At 51.0% G+C, this 19674-nt stretch overlaps 1 protein-coding gene across 1 annotated transcript in view; it reads left to right on the top strand.

Moving 5' to 3' along the window:
* The window catches only part of LOC119944165 (mucin-5AC-like), a 109259-nt gene that overhangs the window by 25570 nt on the left and 64015 nt on the right, over positions 1-19674 (top strand). The window contains 12 exon segments of the mRNA XM_038765383.1: positions 913-1003; positions 1375-1484; positions 4083-4323; positions 6247-6372; positions 7168-7285; positions 8029-8167; positions 8891-9001; positions 11055-11124; positions 11490-11627; positions 15538-15702; positions 16449-16543; positions 17623-17752. Of these exon segments, the coding sequence (XP_038621311.1) occupies positions 913-1003; positions 1375-1484; positions 4083-4323; positions 6247-6372; positions 7168-7285; positions 8029-8167; positions 8891-9001; positions 11055-11124; positions 11490-11627; positions 15538-15702; positions 16449-16543; positions 17623-17752 (1534 nt within the window).

Here is a 19674-nt window from a genome sequence, read left to right on the forward strand (position 1 = left end):
TGCAAAGCACTGTTCTAAGTGCAGGTGTCTAAACCACCCTGGGACTCAACTCCTGGCTTGTGTATTCAGACCACCTACAACAGTCCTTAAAGTAACAACAATGGTCTATACTGAGCACTTACCAATGGCAACGCTCATGGCTTAATGATAGAGCCCAGGCCTGGGAATCAGAAAGTCATGGGTTCTAATCCTGGCTCTGCCATTTGTCTGCTGTGTGACCTTGGGCAAGTCACTTTACTTGTCTGTGCCTCGGTGACCTCATCTGTAAAATAATAATAATAACAATTATGGTATTTGTTAAGCGCTTACTATGTGCCAAGCACTGTTCTAAGCGCTAGGGTAGATACATGGTAATCAGGTTGTCTCACGTGGGGGCTCACGTCTAAATCCCCGTTTTACAGATGCAGTAACTGAGGCATAAAGAAGTTAAGTGGCTTGCCCAAAATCACGTAGCAGACAAGTGACAGAGGCAGGATTAGAACCCACATCCTCTGACTCCCAAACCTGGGCTATTTCCACTAAACTATGCTGCTTCTCTGGGGATGGGATTGAGGATTGAGACTGTGAGTCCCATGTGGGACAGGAACTGTGTCCAACCCGATTTGCTTGTATCCACCCCAGTGCTTAGCACAGTGCCTGACACATAGTTAAACGCTTAACAAATAACACTATTATTATCATTATTACTACTATATGTTCGGGTAAGTGTATCAGAGAAACAAGGCAACTCCCTGCCCCTCAAGATGCTTCCTGTCTAATGACCCAATCAGACCGTAAGATACTCTGGATTCCTCTAGTCCGTTCATTGTTCTATTGGACTCTCCCAAGTGCTTAGTACAGTGCTCTGCACATAGTAGGTGCTCAATAAGTACAACTGAATGAACGAATGCTGTCCCTCTGCTCTCGATACAGCTGGAACTGTACTCCAAATACGCCAACCAGACCTGTGGACTCTGTGGGGATTTCAACGGACTCCCGGACTACAATGAATTCTTCTCCAACAGTGAGTGGATCACATGCATCCCGCTCCATCAGCGAAGCAGCGTGGTTTAGCAGAAGGATCACGGGCTTGGGAGTCAGATAACGTGGGTTCTAATCCCGGCTCCGCCACTTGTCTGCTGTGTGGCCTCGGGCAAGCCACTTCACTTCTCTGTGCCTCAGTCCCTCATCTGTAAAATGGGGATTGAGACTGTGAGCCCCACATAGGACAACCCCAGCGCTTAGAACAGCACTTAGTAAACGTTTGACAGATACCATTGTTATTATTAAGTGCTCAACAAATACCACGATTATTATTATCATTATTATATTATTGTTATTATTATTATTGAGCCCAGTCGTGAGTGAAAGGGTGCTTGTTCTGGGGTGCTGCAGATATCCAACTGAGCCCCTTGGAGTTTGGGAACCTTCAGAAGATGGACGGACCCCTGGAGCAGTGCCAGGATCCAGCCCCCTCCTCCTCAACCAACTGCACCGAGAAATCAGTAAATCCTGGGTGCTCTTTCTGGGGGCCTGGGGGTTTTCTCCAGGCTCTGGAGGCTCTCTCCGGGGGCCTAGGGGTTCTCTCTAGGGGCTGGGTTTTTTTCTGGGGTCTGGTGGCTTTCTCCGGCTCTGAGGCCTCTCTTCGGGGTCAGAGGGTTTTCTCCAAGGTCTGGGTTTTTTTCTGGGGTCTGGAGGCTTTCTCCAGTCTCTGAGGCCTCTCTTCGGGGTCTGAGGGTTTTCTCCAAGGTCTGGGTTTTTTTTCTGGGTCTGGGGGCTTTCTCCAGGCTCTGGGGCCTCTCCCCGGGGTTTTGGGGGCTCTCCCTGGAATCTGAGGGCTCTCCCTGGTGTTCTGGGGGTGCTGTCCTGTACTGGGGGAGGGGGCTGTCATTGGGGTCTGAGGGTTCTTTCCAAAGTCTGGGGCCTCTCTCCAGAGTCTGGGGGCTCCCTCTGGGCTCTGGAAGCTCTCTCTGATGATGATGATGGCATTTATTAAGCGCTTACTATGTGCAAAGCACTGTTCTAAGCGTTGGGGAGGTTACAAGGTGATCAGGCCGTCCCACGGGGGGGCTCACAGTCTTCATCCCCATTTTCCTGATGAGGGAACTGAGGCCCAGATTCTGGGGGTTCTCTCCAGGGTCTGAGGGGCTCTCTCCGGGTTTCAGGGGCTCTCGCTGGGGCTCGGGGGCGGTGTCCTTTCATTCATTCATTCAATCGTATTTATTGAGCAGTTACTGTGTGCAGAGGGGCTTTCTCCAGGGTCTGAATCTCTCTCCAGGGCCTGGGGGCTCTCGCTGGGGGAATGGGGGCTCAGGGAGAGGGCTCAGGGACAGGGGACAGGGACAGGAGGCCAGGAGCTGGTGGACCTGGGGGTCAGGGGGCAGGGCAGGGGGGCTGGGACCTGATGGACCAGGGGACCAGGGGACAGGGAGCTGGTGGACCTGGGGGCTCTCATTGGGGTCTGGGGCCTCTCTCTAGGTCTGGGGGCTCTCTTCGGGCTCTGGGAGCTCTCTCTGGGATTCTGGGGGCTCTCTCCAGGGTCTGAGGGGCTATCTCCGGGTTTGGGAGAGGGGGCTGTCGCTGGGGCTCTGGGGGTGCTGCCCTATGTCCGGGGCTTTCTCCAGGGTCTAAGTCTCTCTCCAGAGTCTAGGGGCTCTCCCTGGGGTTCTGGGGGTTTCGCTCCAGGGTCAGGGGGCTCTTGCTGGGGTTCTGGGGTTAGAAGCAGCGTGGCTCTGAGCCTCAGTTACCTCATCTGTAAAATGGGGTTTAAGACCGTGAGCCCCAAGTGGGACAACCTGATCACCTTGTATCCCCCCAGTGCTTAGAACAGTGCTTTGCACATAGTAAGTCCTTAACAAATGCTATTATTATTATTATTATTATTATTATTATTATTATTATTATCATTATTATTATGGGCTTCTCTCCTGGGTCTGGGGGCTCTTGGAGTTCTGAATCCTCTCTCCAGGGTCTGGGGACTCTCCCTGGGGTCCTAGCATTGGTGGGGAGGGGTGGGGATTCTTCCCCCCGTCCAGGACCCTGGTTGCCCCTCACTGCCAGCTCTCCCATCTAAGGTCTGTCCATCGAGAACATCTCCCCTCCACCCAACACTGCCCCATAGCTGTGCCAAACCACAACTCTCCCCTCTTCTCCAAGCAATAGACACTTAGTACAGCGCTCTGCACGTAGCAGTCATGCAGTATAAAGCTCTGCATCTAGCAGGCGCCCAATACAGTGCTCTATACCCACAAGGCACCCAGTACAGTGCTCTGCCCCAGGGAGTGCCCAGTACAGTGTTCTGCATCCAGCAGGCACCTGATACAGTGCTCTGCACATAGCAGGTGCCCAGGAGAGCACTCTGCACCCACTAGGCACCCAGTACAGTGCTCTGCACAAAGTAGGCATCCAGTACATCACTCTGCACGTAGCACATGCCCTGGAGACTGCTTTGCATGCAGCAGGCGTCCAGTACAGCACTCTGCACCCACTAGGTGCCCAGTACAGCACTCTGCACCAAGGAAGTGCCCAGTACAGTGTTCTGCACCCAGCAGGTGCCCAGTACAGCACTCTGCAACCACAAGGCACCCAGTACAGTGCTCTGCACAAAGTAGGCATCCAGTACAGCACTCTTGCACATAGCACATACCCTGGAGACTGCTTTGCACCCACTAGGTGCCCAGTACAGCTCTCTGCGCCCAGGAAGTGCCCAGTACAATGTTCTGTTTGCACGCAGCAGGTACTCTGGAGAGTGCTTTGCATCCAGCAGGTGTCAAGTACAGCACTCTGCACCCTCTAGGTGCCCAGTACAGCGCTCTGCACCCAGGAAGTGCCCAGCACAGTGTTCTGCACCCACAGAGTGTCCACCTTGTACATAGCAGGTACTCTGGAGAGTGCTTTGCACCCAGCAGGCAGCCAGTACAGCACTCTGCACCCACAAGGCACCCAGTCCAGTGCTCTACACCCAGCAGGCACCCAGAGAGCACTACCGTCCCTGATTCTGACTCCGTGATGGGATTCCGGACTTTCTGGTGACAGTCCCACCGGGAAGTCCGGGCAGCCCAAGGGGGCTGAGGGTGGGTTTCGGTCTCTCTCCCTGCCCCAAGCCCCCCACCCCCCAGGACCCCTGCAGTCAGATCCTGAAGGGCTTGCCCTTCTCCGCCTGCCACGGCCTCGTGGACGTCGACGACTACATCGAAGCCTGCCGGCAGGACACGTGTCTCTGCACCCCAGGCCTCGCCCCCACTCCCACCCCGGCCTGCGCTTGCAGCACCTTCTCTGAGTACTCCAGGCAGTGTGTCCATGCTGGAGGGCGACCCCGGGCCTGGAGGACCCCCAAACTGTGCCGTGAGTCACCAAGGGGGCTACAGGGGCTGGGGGAGGGGGCTCAGGGCCAGGAGACAAGGGGAGGGAAACAGAGGCAGGAGGCCAGGAGCTTGTGGACCTGGTGGTCCACAAGGCCTCCAGGAGGCCTTCCCAGACTGAGCCCCTTCCTTCCTCTCCCCCTCGTCCCCCTCTCCATCCCCCCATCTTACCTCCTTCCCTTCCCCACAGCACCTGTATATATGTATATATGGTTGTACATATTTATTACTCTATTTATTTATTTATTTATTTATTTTACTTGTACATTTCTATCCTATTTATTTTATTTTGTTGGTATGTTTGGTTCTGTTCTCTGTCTCCCCCTTTTAGACTGTGAGCCCACTGCTGGGTAGGGACTGTCTCTATGTGTTGCCAATTTGTACTTCCCAAGCGCTTAGTACAGTGCTCTGCAGATAGTATGTGCTCAATAAATACGATTGATTGATTGATTGATTGGTGGACTTGGGATTCAGGGGGCAGGAGCTGGTGGACTAAGGGACCAGACGGCAGGGATGGGGGGCCAGGAGCCGGTGGACCTGGGAAGCAGGGGCCAGGAGGCAGGGGAGTTGGGCCAGGAACTGGTGGACCCAGGGGCCAGGAGCCAGGGGCCAGGGGATCTGGAAGCCAAAGGGCATTCAATCATTTATTGAGCACTTACTGTATTCAGAGCACTGTACTAAGCCTTTGGAAAGTACAATACAGCACTAAAGAGAGACAATCCCTACTCACAACAGGCTTACGGTCTAGGGGTGGTGATGGGGAGCCAGAAATCAAAACAAGTAAACAGGCATCAGTATAAATAATGTGTATATATGTTTGTACGTATTTTTTACTCTATTTTATTTGTACATATTCATTCTATTTATTTTATTTTGTTAATATGTTTGGTTTTGTTCTCTGTCTCCCCCTTCTAGACTGTGAGCCCACTGTTGGGTAGGGACCGCCTCTATATGTTGCCAACTTGTACTTCCCAAGTGCTTAGTACAGTGCTCTGCACACAGTGAGCACTCAATAAATACGATTGAATGAATGAATGAATAAAGAGAGACAATCCCTGCCCACAACAGGCTTACAGTCTAGGGGTGGTGGTGGGGAGCCAGAAATCAAAACAAGTAAACAGGCATCAGTATAAATAATATGTATATATGTTTGTATGTATTTATTACTCTATTTTATTTGTACATATTTATTCTATTTATTTTATTTTGTTAATATATTTTGTTTTGTTCTCTGTCTCCCCCTTCTAGACTGTGAGCCCACTGTTGGGTAGGGACCGTCTCTATATGTTGCCAACTTGTACTTCCCAAGTGCTTAGTACAGTGCTCTGCGCACAGTAAGCGCTCAATAAATACGATTGAATGAATGAAGAAATGAATACATAAGTACTGTGGGGAGGGGGGGAAGAGAAAAGGGAGCCAGTCAGGGTGTTGTGGAAGGGATGGGGAGCTGAGGAAAAGGGGGGCGTAGTCTGGGAAGGCCTCTTGGAGGAGATGGGCCTTCAGGAGGGCTTTGAAGGGGCAGCGGCAGAAGACTGGAAGCTTCTAGACTTCTACACTGTGAGCCCATTGTTGGGTAGGGACTGTCTCTCTATGTTGCCGACTTGTACTTCCCAAGCACTTGGTACAGTGCTCTGCACACAGTAAGTGCTCAATAAATACAATTGAATGAATGAATATAGAGACGGTCCCTACCCAACAACGGACTCACAATCTGTTCTATTGTCCTCTCCCAAGGGCTTAGTCCAGAGCTCTGCACACAGTAAGCACTAAATAAATACGATTGACTGACTGACTGTTGAAAGCGCTTAATGCAGTGCTCTGCACCCAATAAGCACTCAGTAAATACAACTGACTGACCAATTGCCTGGTCAGCCCAGTCATCCCAGTGTCCTGTCCTTGGTTCCAGCCAAGAAGTGTCCGCCCACGATGCGCTACGAGGAGTGCGGGTCTCCTTGCCCCGACTCCTGCTCCAATCCCGAGCGCAGCCAGCTCTGCGAAGACCACTGCATGGATGGATGCTTCTGCCCCCCAGGTAAGACTCCCCTCCCCACTCCCTCCACGCCCCCCTCCCCAGTCCCACCTGTGCCAGGGCCACTGCATAGATGGCAAGCGCTTAGTACAGTGCTCTGCACACAGTAAGCACTCAATAAATACGATTGAATGAATGAATGAATGCTTCTGCCCCCAAGCCCCACAGAGTAAGAGAAGCAGCATGGTATAGTGGTTAGAGCCCGGACCTAGGAGTAAAAAGGTCATAGGTTCTAATCCTGACTCCACCACTTGTCTTCCATGTGACCTTGGGCAAGTTACGTCACTTCACTTCACTTGCACATAATAATAATAATGGCATTTATTAAGTGCATACTATGTGCAAAACACTGTTCTAAGCACTGGGGAGGTTACAGGGTGATCAGGTTGTCCCACAGGGGGCTCACAGTCTTAAATTCCAATTTTCCAGATGAGGTAACTGAGGCCCAGAGAAGTTAAGTGACTTGCCTAAAGTCACACAACTGACAAGTGGCGGAGCCGGAATTTGAACCCGTGACCTCTGACTCCAAAGCCCAGGCTCTTTCCACTGAGCCACGCTGCAAGCGCTTAACAAATACAATTATTATTACAACCCACTCCCTCCACGCCTCCTTCCCCGCTCCAGCTGGACCAGGGCCACTACATAGATGGCTGCTTCAGCCCCCTGGGTGCGACCCCTCCCTTCCCTGCAGCATCTGCCCCCAGATCTCTGCCTCTCCCCTGACCAGACCCCCGGAGACACCTGCTCTTCCCCCCATGCCTGACCCCCTAGTCACTGCCCCTCTTCCGGTTCCTGCAGGCACTGTATTGGATGACATCACTGGGCGGGAGTGTGTCCCAGTGGCACAGTGCCACTGCACCTTCAATGGCAAGACGTTTGCCCCAGGCTCCCAGTACACGACAGACTGCAGTTCCTGGTAGGCCCTTCCTCAAACCTCTCCTCCCTTTCCTTTCTCCCTCTTTCCTCCTCCTCTTCTTCCCCTCTTCCGCCTCCTCCTCTCCTATCTCCATCCACCCATCCAACCCCCAGTGCCCCCCAAGGACTTCCAGATGCTGACCTGATTAACTTGTATCTACCCCTGTGCTTAGAACAGCACTTGGCACATAATAAATCAATCAGTCAATCGTATTTATTGAGTGCTTACTATGTGCAGAGCTCTGTACTAAGCACTTGGGAGAGGACAATATAACAGACATGTTCCCTGCCCACAGCGAGCTTTACAGTCTGGAGGGGGAGACAGCCATTAATAGAAATAAATATCAAATTGCAGATAGGGACATAAGGTGGCATGGAACTGAATCCCCATTTCTGGGATGAGGAAGTCTGAGGCTAGGAGGAGTGAGCTGGCCACGTGGTCCAATCAATCAATCAATCATATTTATTGAGCACTTACTGTGGGCAGAGCACTGTACTAAGCGCTTGGGAAGCACAAGTTGGCAACATATAGAGACGGTCCCTACCCAACAGTGGGCTCACAGTCTAGAAGTCCAGGGAACTGACGTCCGGAAGATCACTGGGGGCAGGGAATGTGTCTGTTTATTGTTGTATTGTCCTCTTCCAAGAGCTTAGTACAGTGCTCTGCACACAGTGAGTGCTCAATCAATACAATTGAATCAATGAATGACTAGTGCTCCTGTGCCCCTGGCCTTTTCCCCGCAGTTCCTGCTCCAGTGGGCGCTGGGACTGCACGTGGCAGCCGTGCCCGGGCATGTGCTCAGTGGAAGGTGGCTCGCACGTGTCTTCATTCGACGAGAAGCACTACACCATCCACGGTGACTGTACCTATGTCCTGGCCAAGGTAGGTGCCCATGCCCTTGGCACATCCTGGTTGCCCCTGGGCATCACCATCCCGGGGTAGGGGCCTCCTGAGGTGGAATGGACGTTCAGTCAATTCATTCATTAAATCGTATTTATTGAGTGCTTACTGTGTGCAGAGCATTGTATTAAGCACTTGGGAGAGGACAATACAACAATAAGCAAACACATTCCCTGCCCACAGTAGGTTTACAGTCTAGAAAGGGAGACAGACACTAATAGAAATAAATAGAAAATTACAGATATGGACATAAGTGCGGTGGGGCTGGGAGGGAGATCGATTGATACGATTATATGTAAATACAATTGATTGATTGATTAATCTTGGAAGGTCTGTCAGTCAATCGTATTTATTGAGCACTTACTGGGTGCAAAACACCTTGAGAAGCACTTGTAATGGAGAGAGCCCGGGCCTGGGAATCAGAAGGTCATGGGTTCTAATCCTGGCTCTGCCACCAGTCTGCTGGGTGACCATGAGCAAGTCATTTCACTTCTCTAGGCCTCAATTCCCTCATCTGAAAAATGGTGATTGAGACTGTTAGCCCCCCATGGGACAGGGACTGTGTTCAACCTGATTAACTTGAATCTACTTCAGCACTTAGGACAGTGTTTGACACATAGTAAGCACGTATCATGTACCAATTAATAATTATTATTATTATTATCCTTGGGGACTGAGGTTGAGGCCTGCGTTGCTCTCTTCCAGTCCTGCGGGAAAGACGACTTCACCGTCCTGGGGGAAATACGCAAGTGTGGACTAACAGACAGTGAAACCTGCCTGAGGAGCGTGGGGCTGATCCTGGCCGGAGGGTTGACCGTAGGTGACCTCTGACCCGGGGGCGGGCCGGCCAGCCACAGACATCCGCTTGGGTGGAGTGGGAGGAGGAGGAAGAGGAGGTGGAGGAGGATGAGGGGAGAAAGAGGAGGAGGAGCGGAAGGAAGAGAAGGAAAAAGAAAAGGAAGAGGAGGAGAGGAGGGAGGAAAAGGGGGAGAAGCAGGAGGAGAGGAGGCAGGAGAAGGGAGGAAGGAGACGGAGGATGAGCAGAAGGAAGAGGAAGAGGAGGAACAGGAGAAAGAGGAAGAGTAAGAAAAGGAGGAGGAGGAGGAATAGGAGGAGGAAGAAGAGTAGGAGGAGGAAGAGGAGAAGGAGGAGGAGGAAGAGGAGGAGAAGGAGGAGGAAGAAGAAGAGGAGGAGAAAGAGGAAAGGGAGGAGGAGGAGAAGAAAGAGAAGGAGGAGGGGGTGATGAAGTGGGAGAGGAGGAGCAGAAGGAGGAGCAGGAGAAGGAAAGGGGAAGAGGAGGAAGTGGAGGAGTGGAAGAGGGAAGGTGCATGGGGGTGGGCAACTGGAAGGTGAAGAAGGAGGGGGAGTGGGAAATATGGAAGGAGGAGCAGAGGAAGGAGTGGAAAGAAAGAAAGCAGCAGGGAGGAAGAGGAGGAAGGAGCAATACAAACCGGTGTGGCTAAGTGGAAAGAGCCCGGGCTTGGGAGTCAGAGGTCGTGGGTTCTAATCCCAGCTCTAACACTTGTCTGCTGTGTGACCTTGGGCAAGCTGCTTCACTTCTCTGTGCCTGTTACCTTAACTGGAAAATGGGAATTAAGACTGTGATCCCCACGTAGGACAACCTGATTAGCTTGTATCTACCCCTGCACTTAGAACAGTGCTTGGCACATAGTAAGTGCTTAACAAATATCATAATAATAATTATTATTATTGCTATCAGCGACAGCAGGGAGATGCCCAAGACTCCACGTGGGCCATACATCACCATAGTGTTTGAGCTTCACAACACAACCATTTCTATTTCAAAACACAAACCTCCTGTTCCACATGGAGCCTGTTTGCCACCCACAGTCCAGGGTGGCATCGGAGATGGGGGGACAGTGAGACACGTGGGCAAAAGAGAATGGAGAGTCCGAAGTGTGGGATGGCCCAAGCCCGATGCACATGGGGGAGAGTCAGGGATGGATTCATTCATTTATTCATTCAATTGTATTTACTGAGCCCTTATTGTGTGCTAAGCACTGTACCAAATGCTCGGGAGAGTACAATAAACAGATACATTCCTGGCCCACGATGAGCCTACAGTTTAGAGTCTACAAACTGTAGAAGCCTGAAAAGCAGCATGGCCTAGTGGCAAGAACATGGGCTTGGGAGTCTGAGGGTGTGAGTTCTAATCTGGCTCCACAATTTACCTGCTGTGTGACCTTGGGCAAGTCACTTCACTTCTCTGTACCTCAGATATCTCATCTGTAAAATGGGCATTAAGACTATGAGCCTCACGTAAAGCAACCCGATTACCTTGTATCCACCCCAGCGCTTAGAACAGTGCTTGGCACACAGTGCTAAACAAATACCGTATATATATATTTTTTGCAATCTAGAGATAGAGAGAGGAAAGTCAGGGGTGTTGGATAGTCCGTGCTGGGTCACTGGGGAGAGTTAGAGATGCAGAGGGGGCAGCCAGTGGTTTTGGAGGGTCCATGGTGGGTCACTGGGGAGAGTTAGGGTTGTGGGATGGTCTATGCTGGGTCACCTGGGAGAGTCAGGGATGGGGAAGGGAGAGTTAGGGTATTGGATGATGTACACTGGGTCACTGGGGGAGAATCAGGGGTGTGGGATGGTCAGGTGTCCAGAAAGGAGGCCAGCACACAGTTTCTCCTGGTGTCGGACAGAGTCTGGGCCAGATGGACCATGGTGATCCTGGCCATCATGCTGGCTTTGGCTGCCCCGATGTCCAGCTGGGGTAAATCCAGGAGGGAAGGGTGGTTCTCAGTGGCTGGGCTGGCGAAGGGACCCCAGACCCCTCGTCCTTGGGGCCCACCAGATGTCCAGTCCCCCGTTACTGACCCTCATCCCCTCTGCCCTGCAGACCATCGTCATCACACCGAGCGGGGAGGTGTTTATCAACGGGGTCTACACCATGCTGCCCATCTCCACTGGTGAGAGAGCCCCACTCCAAGCCCCATAACTCCCATGCCCATCCAGCCACCAGCCCCAGTGTGTAACCCCCCGGGGAGCTGGACGCCTCTCCGCTCCGAGGCTGGGAATGTTTGGGGTACCAGGTGGCCAGCTAGGCCTCGGTTTCCCCTGAAGTTCTGGTTTTTCTGTAGAAATTTTCCTTTGCGGATTGAAGAACCTGGTGCACACTTCTCACTGTCCCCACTGTGGGGGCAATAGGGCCTAGTTCTCCGGGGCCCAGCTGTGGGGGGCGATGGGCATTGTGTCCTGTGATGCCCGCCTGTCCAACAGCCCGGGGAGATTGTCCATGGCTCCCAAGGCCTCAGTTTCTGTTCTGTGTCCGCAGCTAACATGACTCTGTTCAGACCGACCACCTTCTTCATCATCGCCCACTCGGCCCTGGGCCTCCAGGTGGACGTGCAGCTCGTTCCCATCATGCAAGTGTTTGTAAGGCTGCAGCCCCAGTTCCGGGACCTGACCTGTGGTACGTGCACCAACCAGACACCAGTGGGATTGACTCAACACCCTACTGTGTGCAAAGTGCTGTATTGAACCCCCATTGTGTGCAGAGTACTCTACTGGACCCCCACTCTTTGTGGAATGCTGTACTGAGCCCCTGCTGGGTGCAGAGTGCTGCACTAGACCCCTCTGGGTGCAGAGTTCTGTACTAGACCCGTGCTGTGTGCGGAGTGCTGTGCTGGACCCCTGTTGTTTGCAGAGCACTGTACCTGTTTTGACCCCTCACATCCAAGCCGTCACCAAAACCTGCCGGTCTCAGCTCCGCAACATTGCCAAGATCCGCCCTTTCCTCTCCATCCAAACTGCTACCCTGCTCATTCAAGCTCTCATCCTATCCCGTCTGGACTACTGCACCAGCCTTCTCTCTGATCTCCCATCCTCGTGTCTCTCTCCACTTCAATCCATACTTCATGCTGCTGCCCGGATTATCTTTGTCCAGAAACGCTCTGGGCATATTACTCCCCTCCTCAAAAATCTCCAGTGGCTACCAATCAATCTGCGCATCAGGCAGAAACTCCTCACCCTGGGCTTCAAGGCTGTCCATCCCCTCGCCCCCTCCTACCTCACCTCCCTTCTCTCCTTCTACTGCCCAGCCTGCAACCTCCGCTCCTCCACCGCTAATCTCCTCACTGTACCTCGTTCTCGCCTGTCCCGCCGTCGACCCCCGGCCCACGTCATCCCCCGGGCCTGGAATGCCCTCCCTCTGCCCCTCCGCCAAGCTAACTCTCTTCCTCCCTTCAAGGCCCTGCTGAGAGCTCACCTCCTCCAGGAGGCCTTCCCAGACTGAGCCCCTTCCTTCCTCTCCCCCTCGTCCCCCTCTCCATCCCCCCATCTTACCTCCTTCCTTTCCCCACAGCACCTGTATATATGTATATATGGTTGTACATATTTATTACTCTATTTATTTATTTATTTATTTATTTTACTTGTACATTTCTATCCTATTTATTTTATTTTGTTGGTATGTTTGGTTCTGTTCTCCGTCTCCCCCTTTTAGACTGTGAGCCCACTGTTGGGTAGGGACTGTCTCTATGTGTTGCCAATTTGTACTTCCCAAGCGCTTAGTACAGTGCTCTGCACATAGTAAGCGCTCAATAAATACGATTGATTGATTGATTGATTGATTTCTGTCTCCCCCCTCTACACTGTAAGCCTGGTGTGGGCAGGGATGGTCTCTCTTTTTTGCTGAGTTGCACTTTCCAAGCGCTTAGTACAGTGCTCTGTATACACTAAGTGCTCAATAAGTATGATTTAATGAATGAATGAATGAATGAACTGGCCAAATGCTGAGTGCAGAACACTGTATTAGACCCCTGCTATGTCCAGAATGCTGTACTGAACTCATGTTGTGTGCAGAACACTGTACTGTCCAGCTGCTATCTGCAGACCTCTGTACTAGACCCTTGTGTAAAGAGCACTATATTGGATCCCTACTGGGTGCAGAGCACTGTACTGGCCAACTGCTACTTTAAACACAGTGGACCACCCCCTTCTCTGCAGACAATCTCTTCCCCTGGAAACATTATCCAACCCCGACTTTGACACTATCCTCTTCTGGTTCTCCTCCCATCTCTCTGGCCACTCATTCTCAGTCTCTTTTGTAAGCTCCTCCTATGCCTCCCACCCCCTAATTGTGGGGGTCCCTCAAAGTTCAGTTCTGGGTCCCCTTTTATTCTCCATTTACACCCACTCTCTTGGAAAACTCGTTCACTCCCCAGGCTTCAACTACCTCCTCTGTGTGGATAATTCCCAAATTTTCATCTCCAGCCCTGATCTCTGAAGAGAGAACTCTTAGAGAAGCAGTGTGGCTTAATAGAAAGAGCCCGAGCTTGGGAGTCAGGGGACATGAGCTCTAATCCTGGCTCCGCCACTTGTCTGCTGGGTGACATTGGGCAAGCCACTTAATAATAATAATAATAACAATAATAATGGCATTTATTAAGCGCTTACTAAGTGCAAAGCACTGTACTTAACTTCTGTGGGCCTCAGTGACCTGACACCCGTCCACATGTTTTGTTTTGTTGTCTGTCTCCCCCTTCTAGACTGTGAGCCCGTTGTTGGGAAGGGACAGTCTCTATATGTTGCCAACTTATACCTCCCAAGTGCTTAGTACAGTGCTCTGCATACAGTAAGTGCTCAATAAGTACGACTGAATGAATGAAGGAAGGAAGGATTAAGACTGTGAGCCCCACGTGGGACAACCTGATTACTTTGGATCTACCCCAGCACTTAGAACAGTGCTTGGCACATAGTAAGCGCTTAACAAATACTATTATTTTTATTATTATCTCTCTCCTTCTCTGCAGTCTCTCATTTCCTCCTAATTCCAGGACATCTCTATTTGAGTGTCCCATGGACATATCAGACTTGATATGTTCAAAAGAGAACTCTTCATCTTCCCACTTAAACCCTGTCCTCCCCTTGACTTTCCCATTACTGTAGATAGCACGACCATCCTTTCTGACTCACCAGCCTGTAACTTGGGTGCCAGCTTCAACTTAGAGGAAAGAGCCTGAGCTTGGGAGTCAGAGGTCATCGGTTCTAATTCCGGCTCTGTCGCTAGTCAGCTGTGTGACTTTGGGCAAGTCACTTCAATTCTCTGGGCCTCTGTTACCTCATCTGTAAAATGGGGATTAAGACCGTGAGCCCCACGTGGGACAACCTGCTTACCTTGTGTCTACTCTAGCACTTAAAACGGTGCTTGGCACATAGTAAGCGCTTAACAAATACCATCATTATTATTGTTATTCAACCCACAGATTCAGTCTGTTGCCAAATCTTGTCAGTTCCACCTTCACATCACTTTGCTCTCCATCCCAACTGCTACCTCATTAATCCAAGCATTTATCCTCTTTCCACCTACTGAATCAACCTCCTCTCCGACCTCCCTGCCTCCCATCTCTCCCCATTCCAGCCCATACTTCACTCTGCCACCTGGATCATTTTTCTACCAAACTTTTCATATCACATCTCCCCACTCCTCAAGGACCTCCAGGGAGTTGCCCATCCACCTCTGCATCAAACAGAAACTCTTCACCATTGGGTTTAAAGCACACATTCACCTTGCCCCCTCCTACCTTACTGATTTTCCACTCCCACCCAGCCCACACATTTTGCTTCTCTATTGTCAACCTACTCACTGTACCTCGATTTCATCTATCTCACTACCGACACTTTGCCCAGATCCTGCCTCTAGCCAGGAACGCCCTCCTTTCTGCATCGCTGTCTTGATCCCTTGATTCATCCCCCATCCCAACTCCCAGCACTTATGAGAAGCAGTGTGGCTCAGTGGAAAGAGCACGGGCTCTGGAGTCAGAGGCCATGGGTTCAAATCCTGGCTCCACCACTTGTCAGCTGTGTGACTTTGGGCGAGTCACTTAACTTCTATGTGTCTCAGTTACCTCATCTGTAAAATGGGGATTAAGACTGTGAGCCCCCTGTGGGGCAACCTGGTCACCTTGTAACCTCCCCAGCGCTTAGTACAGTACTTTGCACATAGTAAGCACTTAATAAATGCCATTATTATGATTATTATGTACATATCTGTAATTTGTTTATTTCTATTGATGCCTGTCTTCCACTCTAGACTGTAAGCTAGTTGTGGGCAGGGACTGTGTCTGTTCACTGTTTTATTGGACTCTCCCAAGCGCTTTGTATAGTGCTGTGCACACATTAAGTGCTCCATAAATACTATTGACTGAATGACTAAGGGGGTGGTGGGTACCTGTGGGCTCCAAAATGCTTAGATGGGAGCTGGGGGAGGGTGTGATGAGGGAAAAGGGGGTGAACTGGGGAAGACTTAGGAAGGAGGTGGGATTTCAGGAAGGTTTAGTCCCGGAGGGTGAGAGCTGCCATTTCCCTGTCCGATCCGGCAGGTCTTTGTGGAAACTTCAACCAGAACCAGGCGGATGATTTTAGGGCAGTGAGTGGTGTGGTGGAAGCCACAGCGGCCGCCTTCGCCAACACCTGGAAGACGCGGGCCGACTGCCCCAACGTCCAGAACCTCTTCGAGAACCCGTGTGCCCTCAGCGTGGACAACGGTACCGCGGGGGACGGTGTTCCTTACCCCCCGCTCATCCGGGCTGGGTCACTACGGAGAGTCAGGGACGGACAGGAGAGAGTCAGGGTTTGGGAGGGTCCATGGTGGGTCACTGGAAGGAGTTAGGGATGGAAAGGAGGGAGTCAGTAGTGTTTTATGGTCCATGCTGGGTCATTGGGGTAGAGCCAGGAGTATTTGCTGGTCTGTGCCAGCTCACTGGAGGAGATTTGGAGATAATAATAATAATAATAATTAATGGCATTTGTTAAGCGCTTACTATGTGCAAAGCACTGTTCTAAGCACTGGGGTGGATACAAGGTAATCAGGTTGTCCCACATGGGGCTCACAGTCTTCAGCCCCTTTTAACAGATGAGGTAACTGAGGCACAGAGAAGTTAAGTGACTTGCCCAAAGTCACACAGCTGACAATTGGTGGAGTGAGGATTTGAACTCATGATCTCTGATTCCCAAGCCCGTGCTCTTTCCACTGAGCCATGCTGGAGAAGAGAGAGTCAGGGGTGTTGGATGGTCCGTGCTGGGTCACTAGAAGGAGTCAGGATGGAGAGAGGAGAATCAGGGGGTGTTGGAAGGTCCGTGCTGGGACACTGGGAGAGAGTCAGGGGTGGAAAGGGGACAGTCAGAGGGGTTGGACAGTCCACCCTGGGTCACTTAGAAGAGGTTTTTCTGTAATGATGTGGGTCCTGGCTGGGCTCCACCCAGACTTGCCTCTTCCTCCTTCTGCCCACAGAGAAATTTGCCGAGCACTGGTGTGCTCTCCTCACAGACGCCCACGGCCCCTTCGCCCCCTGTCACTCCGTGGTCAACCCATCCGTTCACTACTCGGTAACTCTCCCCCACCTGGGGTGGGGGTGCAGGAGGTGGACAGGAGCCTGTGTTGGTGCCAGAAACCTCGACGTCTATCCAGTCCATCCACTGGCCAGGAGGACTGGACACCAGACACCTTCGTGGACTGTGTTTTCCCTCCCAATGTCCACGTCCCTCTGCCTCAGCGCCTGGGTTAACAGGAGCCCGGGAAGGGTTGCAGCAGCTCAGGGCTGGGGTTGAAGGGCCCAGGTGTGGGGAGGCCCAATATGGTGAGGGGGTCCAGTGAGCGGGGGTGGGGGTCAATCAATCAGTGGTATTTATTGAGCACTTACTATGTGCAGAGCACTGTATGAAGCACTTGGGAGACTATGAACCCCACGTGGGATGTGGACTGTGTCAAACCCAATTTGCTTATATCCAACCCAGAGCTTAGTACAGTGCCTGGCACATAATAAGCGCTTAACAAATACCATTATTATTATTATTATTACTATAATATAACAGAATTAGCAGACATGTTCCCCACCCGTAATAATAATAATGGCATTTGTTAATTGCTTACTATGTGCCAAGCATTATTCTAAGCGCTGGAAGGGTTATAAGGTAATCAGGTTGTCCCACATGGGGCTCAGTCTTAATCCCCATTCTCCAGATGAGGTCACTGAGGCACAGAGAAGTTAAGTGACTCGCCCAAAGTCACACAGCTGATAAGTGGCGGAGCTGAGATTAGAACCCATGACCTCTGACTCCCAAGCCTGTGCTCTTTCCACTGAGCCATGCTGCTTCTCATCATGAACTGGCAGTCTAGAGCAGTCATGATGGGTCGGGGGTTTTGGTGGGTGAGGGGTCCTGGTGGACGGGGGGACCAAGGGGGAAGGGGGTCCCAATGGGCAGGGGGTCCTGGTGGTCTGGGGGATCCTGGTTGAACAGGGAGATCAGAATGGTGGGTCATAGTTGGGGGATCCCAGGAGGGCATCCTTGGGGATGGGTCCCATCAGGGCAGAAGGTCCAGATGTGGGTGGTCCCTGGGAATGGGGGGAGGGGGGAGATGTCTGGGCTGGGCAGGGGTCTCTGACAGAGGGTCTCTTCTCCCCCAGAACTGCATGTTCGACACCTGCACCTGCGAGAGGAGCGAGGATTGCCTGTGCGCGGCCTGGTCCTCCTACGTGAGGGCCTGTGCTGGACGTGGCATCCTGCTGCGGGGCTGGAGGGGCCACGGTGTCTGCGGTGAGTCAGGGGAACCATCCACGGTGGGCGACGGGGGCATCTCCGCCCCCATACCAGCCCCCACCCCCCAGCCATTCCCTTTCTGCCTCATTCTCATCAACAGCATTTATAGAGCACTTATTTTGTGCAGAGCTCTATGCTGAGTTCCTACATTCATTCATTCATTCAGTCGTATTTATTGAGCGCTTATGTGTGCAGAGAACTGTACTAAGCAATTGGAAAGTACAATTCAGCAACAAAGAGAGACAATCCCTGCCCACAATGGGTTCACAGTCTAAAAGGCAGGAGACAGACAACCAAACAAGCAACCAATACAGTGCACAGGGTACTGTATTGATTGTCACTGTATGCACAGCACTGAATTGGATGCCTACTGTGTGCCGAACACTGTACTGGGCATCCGCTGTATGCAGAGTATTGTGCTCAGTTTCTACATTCCTTCATTGAATTCATTCAATCATGTTTATTGAGCACTTACTGTGTGCAAAGTGTGTGCACTGCAGTGTACAGGGCACTGTGTTGGGTTTCGCTCTGTGGAAAGCATTCTACTGAGCACCTAAATAGCAATAATAATGATGGTATTTGTTAAGCGCTTACTATGTGTAAGGTACTGTTCTAAGAGCTCGCATAAATAATAATAATAATAATTATTATTATTGCATTTTTTAAGTGCTTACTATGTGCTTACACTGTTCTAAGGGCTGGGGAGGTTATAAGGTGATCAGGTTGTCCCACGGGGGCTCACAGTCTTAATCCCCATTTTACAGATGAAGGAACTGAGGCCCAGAGAAGTGAAGTGACTTGCCCAAAGTCACACAGCTGACAATTGGCAGAGCTGGGATTTGAACCCATGACCTCGGACTCCAAAGCCAGGGCTCTTTCCACTGAGCCACACTGCTTCTCCGATCCAAGATAATCTTGGTTAATCCAAGATAATCAGGTTGGACACAGTTCCTGTCCCACATGGGGCTCACAGTCTTACTCCCCATTTTACAGGTGAGGGAACCGAGGAGTAGAGAAGTGAAGTAACTCACTCAAGGTCACAAGGCAGACAAGTGGCGAAGCCAGGGTTATTCATTCATTCATTCATTCAATCGTATTTATTGAGCACTTACTGTGTGCAGAGCATTGTACTAAGCGCTTGGGAAGTACAAGCTGGGTGGGAGAGGGGAAGGGGAAGTTGAGAAAGGGGAAGGGTGGTTGGAAGCAGGGAAAATTATAGTTCATGGTAAGGTCAGCAAGGTAAATGACAGCACAGCGGGTAGTTAACAATTAACATGCAATAGCAATAATTCATTCAGTCGTATTTATTGAGCGCTTACTGTGTGAAGAGCACTGTACTAATAATGCAGTAGCAATAATAAAATAAGTAGGTGATGACATCACAGAGAGCAGTTAACAACTAACATGAAATGGCAATAATAAGATAAGCAGATGATGACATCGCAGAGAGCAGTTAACAATGAATATGTGATGGCAAAAAATAAGCAGATGATGACATCACAGAGTGGTTAACAATTAACATGTGATGGCAGTAAAGTAAGCAGGTGGTGACATCATTAAGAGCCGCTAATAATTACCATTCGATGGGAATAATGAAATAAGAAGATGATGACATCACAGAGAGCAATTAGCAATTAACATGCAGAAGCGAACATAAAATAGGCAGATGATGCCCAAAGCAGAAGGATGAATTGTCCATGGGTCAGTCGAATCAAATCAAAGAGGCTAGTGGCAAGGGGAGTCCAGGGGCTCTTGGCAAAAATGTCTCTGAGGTGGTGGAGGATGGAGTCCTATGGATGGCACACAGTAAGCTCTCAATAAATACGATTGATGATGGCAGTTCTGGAGTAGGGTGGAACTGTTTAGTGTGGGATTGGGGGTTGTCATAGGAGAGGAGATGCCTGGGGAAAGGAGTGAAC

The sequence above is a fragment of the Tachyglossus aculeatus genome, chromosome 22 (genome assembly GCF_015852505.1).
Source record: "Tachyglossus aculeatus isolate mTacAcu1 chromosome 22, mTacAcu1.pri, whole genome shotgun sequence".
Classification (NCBI taxonomy): domain Eukaryota; kingdom Metazoa; phylum Chordata; class Mammalia; order Monotremata; family Tachyglossidae; genus Tachyglossus; species Tachyglossus aculeatus.